The sequence below is a fragment of the Arctopsyche grandis genome, chromosome 5 (assembly GCF_051622035.1).
Source record: "Arctopsyche grandis isolate Sample6627 chromosome 5, ASM5162203v2, whole genome shotgun sequence".
NCBI lineage: Eukaryota > Metazoa > Arthropoda > Insecta > Trichoptera > Hydropsychidae > Arctopsyche > Arctopsyche grandis.
The window spans coordinates 16853369-16867114 of NC_135359.1; the positions used below are offsets into that span (position 1 = coordinate 16853369).

The window sequence follows — 13746 nt, forward strand, 5'->3', positions numbered from 1 at the left end:
TTGTTTTCACAGTACACCACTAGGGGATGACTTTTTGAACACCCTCTCTAGTCTAGTTTGTTCGGTTTTCGATTGTTCATTTTCACACATATATTTTATATGTCAAAACAATAAATTCATCAGTCATTTTCGGCGACTTTATAAGAATTAAGAGCAAAATAGCACAACAATTCGTTATTAGCTACACTAGTGTCATAATGACTTCTTCTTTTAGTATTTTATGTGTAATAATGTCTAATCTTTTATGTCTTTGTCCGCAGAAGGCGCCGAAACTACATAAAAGATGGCCTCTCCTGAGTTTTTATGAGGTAAATATACATATTTTTATACTGACACCCGAATTTATGGGATTTTCTTATGTGTACGTGCTTGATGTTATTGTTTGATTATGCTCACTGCATCGCAACAATATTAGTTCGTATTTTAACATGAATAATACTGTAGCATATTTCATACGGTTATGCATTGATATTATTTAATGTATTTAAATAAATTAACTTTGACAAACGACTATAAAAGGGGGGGGCATAAATTTTTTTCGTTCCAAATTCTTATTTAATCCTCAAAATGCCAGTTCTTTCCGTACATTTCACCACTCACGTTGGACAGTTTGAAAAAATGTTTTTCTTTTTTTCCCAGAAGCGTCGAGAAAGTTTTCCGTTGGAAAACTATCCAGACGCACGTTACAAGTTTTCCCGGCGCGAAATTGAACGGGATTTCAATTTTTCCTGTCAAACCGTTTTTCTATTTATTTATTTTTATAAATTGCCCTTTCAATCCTCCCACTTGCAATATTTACATACATGCAAATGCATACATTTTAAATATCTTCTACAAACTAAATTTTAAAACGTTAAATTTTAATTTGAAATGTTCAATTTATATGTAAAATTTTCATTAAATTTAGTTTACAACTCGCACACGTACAAACCAAAACATACTTTCAGCCCCAGGTTATTCAAGTTAACTTTGCAATTATCTCGTTACATGCATACATACATATGTAGCTTTAAATGCATTATTTATCTTTTGGGGAACGATTTTGATTATGTCCCCCAACGCTTAATATTCATCCACATAGATACTGTAAATTGCATGTATATGAACTATTAGTGAAGTAAAAAAAAAAAAAATATATATATATATATATATATATATATATATATATATATATATATATATATATATCATCATCATCAATATATATATATATATATATGTAGAGTTCGAAGATATAGGGAGGATTGCGGGAACAGTAAAAAATATTCAAAAGGCAAAATATCACTGAATAACTGCAGAAACATTTTTTTTTTAAATAAACCTATGTAATCTCTCCATTTAACCAGGTACCAACTTATAGTTGAAATATATTTTCAGTTGGATATATATATATATACAGATGAGAGATAATGAGAGCCTATAATGTAAATTTCTTAAGATATAGTGTGAAAAAGTTAAAATTATAGGCGCTTAAACAATTAAAATCTGACAAAATGAGTGACGGGCGAAAACTCAAACACGCATGGACAATCACATCGTTTTCGTCGGCTGTCACTGTCTCGAAAAATTCTGGATCTTTGAACATGTCTATGACGATTAAATTTCTCTAACGACTTAAAGAAAATTGAAATCTCTGTCGGTGGCCAAACCGACGTTGCAAAAGCAAGTTGACAAAGTTTCAAAGCGATCGGAATAGTTTAAGAGTTAAGTTTAATGTTGTACACGTACATACGAAATGAAACTAATATAGAACCTTTAAAAATAGCACACTAAACTATTGCACTACTAAAGTCAATACTTAATTTAAAATTTCAGTTATATAATATAATGCATTTATGTACATATATACATATGTACATAGAGTACTTTTTAATGTTACACACATATCTAACAGATTTTTGATAGATAAAAAATCTATTTTTCATTGTGTAGTGAATGTCATCCTTTCATAAAGCTACCTTATTAATACAGGTTTCAACTGAAATCTATATGTACATATTTAATTATTTAGAACATTTTGCCGATTTTATTAAATTTCCTAAACAAGGTTACTTACTTCAATTGAAGTATGTAGCTACATAGATACGTCACAAGCAGCTTTAATCGTATTAAAACGCGCAAACCCGTTACGCCGGAAGAGTTGAAGCATTCGATGATGGAATTGTTGTAAAAGTAATTAGCTCACGCCTTTTCTCCAATTAGTCATTGGGTCACAAAAGAGTTGCTCTCACGCTATATCTCATATAGACACAATGTTGACTTAAACGAGTTACAGTCGAGTTTGCGTAACGCAATTTTCCGAGCACTCCCTCAACCCATCATCCATTCATCCAACTTTGCCGTGAATTTGGGTCCCGCGGTGCAAAATCGACACCCGGTTCGCACTCTAGCTGCCGCTGACACTGGAGACATTTGTCGAAGTTTGCAGATTGCTAAATTCAAATTTCCCAAGTGTCAATACTTTCACTGAGAATGCGTTCACTATACGTGTTAAAGTCTTTCTCTGAGAAGCTTACTCAATTTTTGAATAATTTTAACCATATTTCAATACATTGACAAATCTGTAAATTTTTATTACAAGCTTTTTATTAGCTTCATTCTGTTAGTTTAGTAACATTCCTGTCCGTCAAAAAATTGAGATCTGTTTTCGAACTATGCACTTCCACTCTTCAGGTCGATTTAATAATCTTACCGACATACAGGGAGCTAACATTGAAGTAAGCTAATGATTCAAACATTAACAAATAACAAACTCTAAAATTTACATCGGAATCTTTTATCAGATTGCAGGAATGTCAGCTAGCTATCTATACGCCTCTTTCTACCACCCCTTTGGAACTCATTAAAATAGTGGTAAAGCTACTTTCTTGACTCTCATTTACTCCCATGGGAGTCCCATCTCATATAAACTTATGTTTATAAATTAACAGAAATGCATATACGTATATATGTATATGTTACAGTTCAAGTGTATATTTCATTCGTTCTTGTACATATAATGTAGTTTATTCAGACACGAACCAATCTGATTAGTTTGACAAACCAATTCACAAATAAACTAGTATGTGCATGAACACAAGTATCCGCAATCATTTGTCTCATCCTTTATATACATATGTCTGCTTTATATATGTATGCTTACCCTGGATTGCATTTTTTTTTAAATAATCGGAATCGAGAATTATCGCAACGTTGTGATGTGGTTTCCATATGATTTCCCAGTTCAAATACTTTTTTGACAGCTCAAAATTTTCATGCATACCTGGTGTGTCTATTTGAAAATAGCTTTTGACTGTTATCACTTAAACTAAAACCAATAGTTAGTGTATGAACAAACTAGTATGTTCATGAAAGAACCGCAGTGAACACTTGGACTGTAACATCTACATATGTATGTATATTTATGTAGTGTTCTTCTTAGTACTAATTTTCAAACTTTTTAAAATACATTGAATGCTTTTGTGTAAATAAGTTTTCTCATAATTTTTCGTATTCGCCTAAAAGCTGTTTATTTTCAACCGTAATGAAATATACAAGGTTAAACTTTTTATTTGGGTCCCCGGGGTACCGTCGAATATTTATTTTAAAGGCTCCCTCATCCCCATTCTAAAAACGTATATCATTCAGGGGGTAGGGGATTGGGCACGCTCTCTAAGCTCATAATTTATTAATTAAGCTCGAGAGCCTAAGCATATAATATTTATTTACGAACAAAAAATGAATAAAAACAAACAAAAATGATAACGCATCTGTTATTTCTATGTTTGTATGTATTAATACTATTCAAAAACAGCAGAATTGAGTTTCGAAAATAATAATTTGTGCAAGTTTTAATATGAATTGGTACTTTATAAAGTTCTGCAACCGAAATATCGTAAAAGTGGTGGACGACAAATCTGAACATGCCGCCTGTTTAAACTTCTTCTGAATTACATACCTACATATGTATGTATGTAATATACATATGTAGTCTCCAATATAAATGCAAATTAATTTCAGTGCTGTAAAATTTTCAGTCGCCTTCTGTCCCCCTTCATTTCCCGTTCGCTGTTAATTGAAGTTCACAACACTCTAAACTATTTCTCAATCAGAAACTGATTTACCTGAGAATTTTGCAGCCGCCTTTTAATCGGCGCGTAATAATGAATTTCGGCACAAGTATTCGCCGGCACGTAGGCATGTCAGGAGGGAGATAGGAATGAAGGGGTGGGATGATGGGGGAGATGAGGCTTCGCCCCTCGAGCTCGCAGGTCCACTTCTTCGCGACTGCCACCACTTGATCTTAATTGGCAATCCAAACTCACTGAAAGTTACGACCGAGTCCAGTTCACTGGTCGTGTTAATTTAAAAATACTTAAATAAATAAATAAAAAATTTGGCTACAATGTGATTACTGAAACGAAAAAGTACTGCACGAACGGCAACTTGAATTTTTTTAAAAACATTTCTTTCATTTTATTATCGAACTCTTTGTACCAACAACTACTTGCAATATCAGTATTCAATTTCGAATCATGTGTATACATGTAGATAACATATACATACATATATCTATTATATAATTTCGAAAATGACTTTGTATGTACATATGTATGTATGTATGTTTATTTTTTTGGTTCGTAGAATCCGTGACGATCAATTTAATAAAAAAATAAATCAATATTCAAATAAATTTAAATAAAATAAAACTATTCAAATAAATTTAATAAAATGTTTACTATTAGATTGGCCATGTTTAAGCGGTTAATATTACAAATACCGAACGAAGCCGGCTAAAAACACTAGTCATATATATAACGACGGTAATCTGTGTGTGTGTGGGTGTGTGTGTGGGTGGGTGTGTGGGTGTGTGGGTGTGTGTGTGTGTCCTAACTCTCGCCGAACATAATGAACGAATCGATAAAAATCGATTAATTCATTTTTCGACGAGACGACTTTGTCGCGACTCGAACCGATCACCCCAAATAGCCTGAATATGGGTCTAAATGAGCTAATGGTCTCGGACATCGTGCCAAATCCAATTTTTCATTTCGCCTTTTTTTTTTAAACATTAATTGAAATATTCCTTCTCGCCATATAAAAATACGTAATTTTAATAATTTCATTTAGCGAGGTTTTGAACCATTTTTTTTTCTTTTCATATAAAACAATTTAATATATATTTTTAATTGAAATTATTGAAATTAATTTATATTTTAGCGATATTTGAAAAATAAAATGAATTCCAAAACGCGGGATCGAGCTGGGGTCCCCGCGTTCAGAACATTCACGCTAACCACTACACTGCCGTCTCGATAGAAAAAATGCTCTAAATTACGTACATAATATTCGATTACCCTTTACAAGTATGGGGAACCAATCATTCGCGTATCTTCGGCTTTCGTCGACAATCGACAATTGACTTCGGCTTTCGTCGACAATCGACAATCGACTTCGGCTTTCGTCGACAATCGACAATCGACTTCGGCTTTCGTCGACAATCGAAAAAAAATTTTTTTTTCATTTTTTTAATTTTTTTCATATTTTTCATTATTTTCATATTTTTCATTATTTTCAGTTTTTACAGTTTTTTTCAGTTTTTTTCATTTTTTTTTCATTTTTTTCAAATTTTTCATTTTTTCATTGTTTCCATTTTTTTCAGTTTTTTCATTTTTTTCATATTTTTAATTTTTTTCATATTTTTCATTATTTTCATATTTTTCATTTTTTTCATAATTTTCATTTTTTTCTGCCTTTGTCTTTCCGAAACCAGTCAATTCCATATCTTTAACTTTATTTTTATTCGAGTTTCAATTTCTTTTCGAAACCACCCGTTGAAATCAACGGGCCCTACACTAGTTATATATAAAAACGGACAGATGTATGTATGTTTGTGCGTATATGGATATGTGGCGGACGCGTCGACCAGTTGTGTCGAGGAGACGCGGGAAAGCGGGGTAGCGGGGAAACGGGGTAGCGTGTGAGTGGGAGGGTGTGGGCAGCGTCTGACATGTGTGGCGTCAGGCCGAGCGAGGGGTGACGACAGTGACGGGAGCGTACACACATGCACACATCCACGAAGACACACACACATTCATTCATCATTTTGAACGGATGAACGGGTTGGATCGGTGAGCGTGTAATGCGCGCACTCAACTTTTTACGATTAATACGTGCACGCCTGCGCCTATAAATTACCTTACATTATATTTATATATAACATATAACTTTTTAAATTCGTGTATCAATTTCTTTCCGAAATCAATGGGCACAACACCTGTATATATAAAAACGGAAAAGATGTGTATATGTATATGTATGTTACCGTTGAAGTTTATCTTCTAGTTGTAATATATTTTGATTATTTGAAATATATTCCATCTAACTTGGTACCAACTACCGTTATAGTTGAAGTGTATTTTCAGTTGTAATATATTTCGACTAGTTGGAATATATTCCGTCTATCCCACGTAAATTGATTCATATGGCGAATTACATTCCAACTGGTCAAAATATATTACAACTGAAAATACAGTTCAACTATAAGCTGGTAAGTATAAGCTGAGAGTGTCATTCGACTAGTAAATTGATTTGGAAAGTCACATTTTTGTTTTGAACACATTCTCAGAGTTATTGTAATACGGTACTCATTACCTTTTCATTGAATTTAAAAGCATTCATAAAAACATCAGAGCTGTCAAAACTCAATTATTATATTACAACTGGCGCACATTGTTGAAAGTGTACATATTTGCGCTTCTAGAGATATAATTTACTAGTTGAATATGAATGACCTAAAACGCCAGTTGGAATATATTACAAATGAAAACACACTTTGACTGTAACATATACAATTATATGTACATATGCATGCTTTTTTGACAAGTATGGAAATTTAAAAAAATAAATATTACAATATCAGATACACATACACAAAGGCACAAATGGTCATTTGTACGCGGACGGACGTAAGTGTATGATAGAGCATTTCTACATATTACCCATTTATGTACAATCCTAATGCTGATCCAATATTTTCACTCGATTGTGTGTGTCAGATATATATAATATGTACATAGATTTCTTATACGATATTCTGTAAAAGATTTAAAATATATGGTATTCTATAAAGGATTTAAAACAGTTAGCTGCTAAAAAGGTACGCCAGGACGTATTTTTACGCATTTGGTAAACTGCTCGTGTCACGAAAACGGCACAGTTAATTCTATTCGCGCGCCGATAGAGTGTTATTTCGTAAATTTATAATATTACGATCGAACGTGTTTAGACATTTACACGAGGACGAAAATTGCGCTCGTGGGGTCCTTTCAGGTTTTTTCGTCTTGTCGACGCGCGCCGGGACGAAACCATGAAATGGAAGCACGTCGTTTCGGGATGCTCTGCAGCCCTCGTCACGGGGGTCCTTTTTCCTTTTTGTATGTGTGAGAGTGTATGTGTGTTATTTCCTTTCGTTTTCCCCGTGATTATGTTATTGCGGAGAAAATGGCACTCAACTCCCCCGGGGTTCCGTCTCGATACAATATATTTCAATGCGTTACAAAATAACATCTGCCATTATACCCGAGTGTGCGTGCTTTGAAAACAGACTGTTTCTATTAAAAAATGCAATATCAGGTGCTACAATCCCCATTATTTTAATATCACTCGGAACATTCTGATAATAGATGTTTTGATTTTTTTACCTTTTGGAGATATACGCTTGAAGTAAAATCCAATTTGGATTATTAAGGAAGCAAAGAAGTGAATGAAAATAATAAAAGGGGCGAATGTTGATCTGACTGGAATCTTAACCAATGGAAAATAAAGCGTTTTAAAGGTTAGGTGCAAGCTTTCGCCTCTATTCATTCCACTCAACCTCCTTCTTCCATTTCCCGTTTTCGCCTTATATCACTTTATTATTCATATCTTTTAAAGACGCAGTCAATTCGCTTTCTATCCAATTTTGAAGAAGACGCGCGTCGCCTCGCACATAACCTTTATCGCGCGGCGGGTGAAATTTAATTTTACATAAATTTCATACATCTTAACGACACGAAGACGCGTCAACTTCTTGGATCCCTCAGGAAATCAAAAACATTTTTCTTTAATTAAAATAATATTCTGAATATGCATATATAATAATCGCTAGAGTAAGAAATATCTTAATATGATATACTTGAAGTATATATTCCAGTTGTAATATAATATATCTTGACTAATTGGAATATATTCATCTAACCTGGTACCAACTGCCGTTATAGTTACAGTGTATATTCTGTTGTAATATGTATATGTATTTTAACTACTTTTTTTTATTATATACATATATATATCAGGAAGGCCTAACGGGTAAACCCCAATGCGCCTTCCAAGCCAATTACAAACAATACAGCATTTCTTATTACATAAATCGCTGAATTACGAGACATTGAAAACTCTAAATTAACGAGAAATCTATGAATTTTAACTTGTGCCTTAATCATCAGAGAAATTTAATATTAATAGAAGCGGCTTTAGGTGTTCTTTTGTTGTCAAGTGACATTCTGTCCACGGACAGATCTAAATAATTTTAGCATCAGTCGTATTTGACACTTGGTGGTCGACGTATGTCCGATAAAAACTTCTGTTTGTTTATATTACTCGCAAGATGGGCAAGCATCGGTAAAAATTGCACAATACATTCAAAAACACACAATAAACAACATGGGATACATTTTTATAAGTAAATTGATCCGATTGTATTCCGTGCGATGTACCGTATTTATAGAGACGTACCGCGTAAAATTGACAACAATTATTTATTCGTAAAGGCCCCTCTATTCTTATTACATCTCTCCGTTAATCATTCTCAAATAATGGTGACATAGTAGTATGGGATTCAAAGTACCCATACTAAAACACCAACCTTACATCACACACCGCTTACACCAATCCTACAGTAGGTAGGAAGGTTTTTAGCCAATTTAATCGAGGAACCGTTTCAACAATGAAATCAGAAAAATTGGCAAACTCTGATAGGAAACTATTGACCTGGAGTTACAAATAAAAAAATAAAAATTACTAAAAAATTTAATTTGTTATGTATATTTTTATACATGAAAAATAAAAATTGACCAGCAGCAGTACAGATATACTCGGAATAAATTATTTTCAATCGAGGTCAATATATCGAGTTGAAATATATTCCGTCTAACCTATGTATGTAAGTTGATTCATTTGGCGAATTACATTCCAACTGGTCAAAATATATTACAACTGAAAATTCAGTTCAACTGTATGTTGGTACTTAGGTTAGGTTTTCGTAAAAACGTCGCTCGACTAGTAAATTGAGTTGAAAAGTCATATTTTTTTTTTTAATCATTCGTAAAGTTATCATAATAACGATACTCATTATTTCTATTCGTAATACATAGCAAATGTTAACGCATTATTAAATTCAAAAACATTAGAATTGTTAAAACTCAACTGTTATATTACAACCTGGCGCACCTTGTTGAAAGTATATTTACACTTGTAGAGATATAATTTACTAATTGAATAATATTCGAATATGAATTACCTAAAAGATCAGTTTGAATATATTACAACTGAAAATACACTTCGACTGTAACATATACATATAAGTATCTCAATATGTTGAAGAATCTTTTGTGCTAATTTTTTTTTTTATTATTTTTCAGATGTCAAGTTCGACGCTTAATATCATCATGATCACCATTCTATTCTTCCTCGCGTCTGCCAACGCTTTGGCGAATTGTCCCAATGGATGTAGCTGCGATGATGACACTTTGGTGGTGCAATGTGAAGAAAATAGCAGACTAGACGTCCTCCCTATAACCCTCAACCCTTCCATTCAGCGATTGGTCATCAGAAACAACAAGATCAAAATGATTGACAGTTCCATTCAATTTTACGGAGAGCTCTACTTTTTAGATTTGTCCTACAATCATCTAGTGAGCGTTCCCATGAGAAGTTTCGACAGTCAAAAGAAGCTCCAGGAACTACACCTTAACCACAACAAAATATCTTCGATGTCGAATTGGACTTTTCAAGGATTGAACTCACTCACTGTTCTTAACTTGAGAGGCAACTTCCTCGAAGAACTCAACAAAGGAGTGTTTTCGGTGCTACCGCTTTTGGAAGAATTAAATTTGGGTCAAAATAGAATATCACGCATTGATCCGGCTGCTTTCAATGGATTGGTGTCGCTGAGAGTTCTGTACTTGGACGATAACCAATTGAACGCCGTCCCAACACCTTCCTTCTCTCTGCTGGGTAGTTTAGCGGAATTGCATGTAGGATTAAATGCCTTCTCTTCGCTACCGGACGATGCATTCGCTGGACTTAACAGATTAGCTGTTTTAGACTTGGGCGGTGCAGGTTTACTAAACATTACCGACGGCGCTTTCAAAGGCTTGATGGGTCTTAGAAATTTAGTCCTGTCGGACAATCGCCTCAAGACCATACCCACTTCTCAGTTGTCCGAACTGACCCGATTGGAAGATTTGACTCTGGGTCAGAACGACTTCACTGTGATCGAAGCCAATTCGTTCAAAGGATTGGTCAATTTGCGCAGGCTAGACATAACCGGCGCCAGTCAATTGGAGAGAATCGAAAAGGCTGCTTTTAACGAAAATCTCAACCTGGACACTCTTATTCTAGCCAGCAATAAAAAACTGGACACTATTGAAGAGGGATCTCTAGTCGGTTTACCCAATTTGAGACACCTCGTCCTCAAAGAGAACGCCATCACAACTCTGACGGAATCACTGCTAGCTTGGCACGAATTGAAGAAATTAGAGCTCACCGACAACCCCTTGCACTGTGGGTGCCAACTGTTATGGTTGCAAGAGAAACTTCTACAGAAGAACTTCAGCCAAGTGCAATGCGCCAGTCCTGAACATTTGAAGGATCGATTATTGAGATCACTCGAATCAGACGATTTGGGATGCGCCTCGAACGAAGTCCAGCAGCAATTGGTGATCTGCATCGTGGTGGTCGTCATCGTAGCCGCTTTGACGACGCTCATCCTTCTGCTGTACCATTATAGGAGACGAGTGCACGAAGCCTTTAAAGACTACAAGTGGAACAAGCGCGCAATATCTCGCAAGGAGCACGAATACCAGAAGACGTTCTCCGACGAGGACTACATGGTGAGAGGAGCTCACCCTGCGCAGTTTCCAGTGGCACAGCAAGGTGTCGGTCCAGGCTTGAGGCCAATTCCGGTGACGGAACTGTAGCTAGAGCTGTACGCCTCCCCGAGCGTGTTCTTCCTGCCAGGGGGGGCGCAGGGCTCCGGAAGGAGGGGGCCCAGGCCGGGGGGCACAGCCCCAGCGCCCGGAGCCGCCGCCACTCTTCCCGTGAACGGATTCACTTACATCAACGGCCCAGACGCCTGTCGCCATACACATACCCTCAACAACGCGCACCACCACAAGAACGGACTGCTGCCTCATCACAACACCCTCAACAACGGCTCGTTGCGGTCGAGCCTCTCTGACAAGAAGGTCAACACCTTCAATAAGCGCAACGTCGACAACAACCGCTACTGCCGTAAGCAAGACAACGGCTACTTGAAGAACTACGGTTGTGAGCAAGTTCGCAACAATGGGTTCGTTGCCGAGCCGGAGTACTCCGTCATCTCAGAGGGAGGATATGCTCCTCCGGACGATGACTTCGGTCGCCCTTGTAGCCGCGAAAACACCTTCAGTTGTTGAACGGGATTGGATATCAGAGACGCTTTCAGTGCCACCAGTGTGTGCGTGTGTGGTGTGATCTATGTAAAAGACTGCAACATTTAGGCATTTAAGTTTTCTTTTTTTTTTTTCTAAATTGACCAGTGACAGAAATCTATCTGTTCGTGAGCGTGTTCCGAAACAATCCTTGAATAAAATACAAAGTTATGTAGGTTGAGAAAATCTGAGAATTTTCCTGTGTGTACAACCGATCAATGTATGGTCGACGTAGTCCTCGGTCAGGTCGCTTTTCTAAGTCTAAATATACACTGTGTACTTTAACTTTCCATCAAAATATTAATACAAAGAAACACTCACTATCATCAAAGGCATAATGCACATGTGAGTTAAAATACAACGTTGTTACTTGCATGTATAAAATCAAATATTTATAAAATTGTATTTCACTCACGGTGCACTGTGATATTGATAACACACTACTGTACATATATTGTTATTTTACAATAAGCAGTATTTAAAAAAAGGGTACCATTTATCGGCCCGGCAAATAAAAAGAATGCCCCTTTCTAAAATAGCTCGCATGACAGATTCAATTTTCACCCATCAAATGTGGTTATCAGTAACAAAAATAAATACCGACCCTAACAACCTAATATTAAATAAATAGGGCCAACCCTAACTTAACTTAACGCTTAAATAAATAAGTGTTGACTGCTAAGATATTGCGATTACCCAGTAAAAATGTAACTGGTTATGATTTCACTGAAGCGTCAAATTTCATTTTTGTTACTGGCAACCCGTTTGACGTTTGATTTGCCGGGCGAACGCCAAATCTGTCGTGCAAGCTATTTTAGAGATGTTAATTTGACATTTGACGTGTAATCTATTTTACAGCCGTGCCACAAATATTATCCCATTTAAAAATGCTGTGTAATAAAAGAAGAATAAACACAATTCCAAAAGACTTCACTACACGATTCGATGAATCAAATAAAAAATTATGCAGTTTTACAATTTAACTTGAGAATTATATAATATTTATTATATTATTATACTGTACAGACTAGTCGTATTCAACATATTTTAAAATTGAAACGTATACAGTTGTAATTTAGAATTATAGTGATAATTTATGTTTAGGGATTCGATCTATCAATAAGTGATATAAATCAATTTACTTGTACATACATATATTATACATACATACGTAAACACGTGCATATACGAATATGTACTCGTGCATAATTATATATGTATATGTCTACTCATCTATAAGAATATATACAATTTATACATATATATATATTATATACAACATTCTCTATGAATGCAACAATATCAACAAATTTTCAGTTCATTTGTTTGATTTTACTGTAAAGTGTGAATAGAAATAAGAAATGGAAAATAACTACATGATATTTGTGTATATTAAAAATTTTAAGCATTACTATTTCCGTTGCTGTATATATTTAATGTCGTCAGTTTATCTCATATGTAAGTCTCGCTGTGTGCTCAAAGCAGTCCTTTGGTATGCAAAGTATACTTCTGATAGTTTATAAACATTCCGTTTAGTCTCTATTATTATATATGATAAAGGTATTAAGCTGGAAAATAACTCTGACCTATTTAACATGGAGTATAGAAGTGCCTTTGGCCAAACCACCAATATTAAAAATACCGAAATGAAGTTTTTCATATTGTCTGTAACGAATTTTCAAATGTTTCCAACATTTTTTTGTATTACTCGTTTGTATAAATTGTGTACATATAATTAGTGTTCAGTTTGATTTTGTTTATGTATTATAAAGCTGAGGCATCTGTTAATATTTAATTTTTTTATAAGGTGGCTTGTGTACTGAATGATTTGATAAGATGAAACCCCGCAGTCTCTCAAGATGATATATTGTTTTTAATGAATACCCCAGTACATACATACCAGTTTATCACATTCATTGTTGCATTCACAAATCACTTTTCCTATACAAGAAACAATCTTCTATCTGTGTAGTCCTGTAATATCTTTGTATGTATATCTTTTATGCATCCTATACTATGTTTACAATTATAAATC

At 34.9% G+C, this 13746-nt stretch overlaps 2 protein-coding genes across 3 annotated transcripts in view; both read left to right on the forward strand.

Annotated features, from left to right (window-relative positions):
- The window catches only part of LOC143912252 (uncharacterized), a 210007-nt gene extending 208888 nt beyond the window's left edge, over positions 1 to 1119 (forward strand). Inside the window, exon 8 of one of the 2 annotated variants that reach the window (XM_077431526.1) lies at positions 261 to 1119. In XM_077431526.1, the coding sequence (XP_077287652.1) occupies positions 261 to 386 (126 nt within the window). In that variant the 3' untranslated portion in view covers positions 387 to 1119. The remainder of the gene's footprint in view (positions 1 to 260) is intronic. The other variant, XM_077431527.1, reaches the window with a different exon arrangement.
- Positions 275 to 13741, forward strand: LOC143912247 (uncharacterized). The gene is made up of 3 exons (XM_077431521.1): positions 275 to 308; positions 9660 to 11132; positions 11220 to 13741. The coding sequence occupies exons 2-3, from the start codon at positions 9660 to 9662 to the stop codon at positions 11694 to 11696; spliced, it is 1950 nt and encodes a 649-aa protein (XP_077287647.1). The 5' UTR covers positions 275 to 308; the 3' UTR covers positions 11697 to 13741.
- The last annotated feature ends 5 nt before the right edge of the window (positions 13742 to 13746 follow it).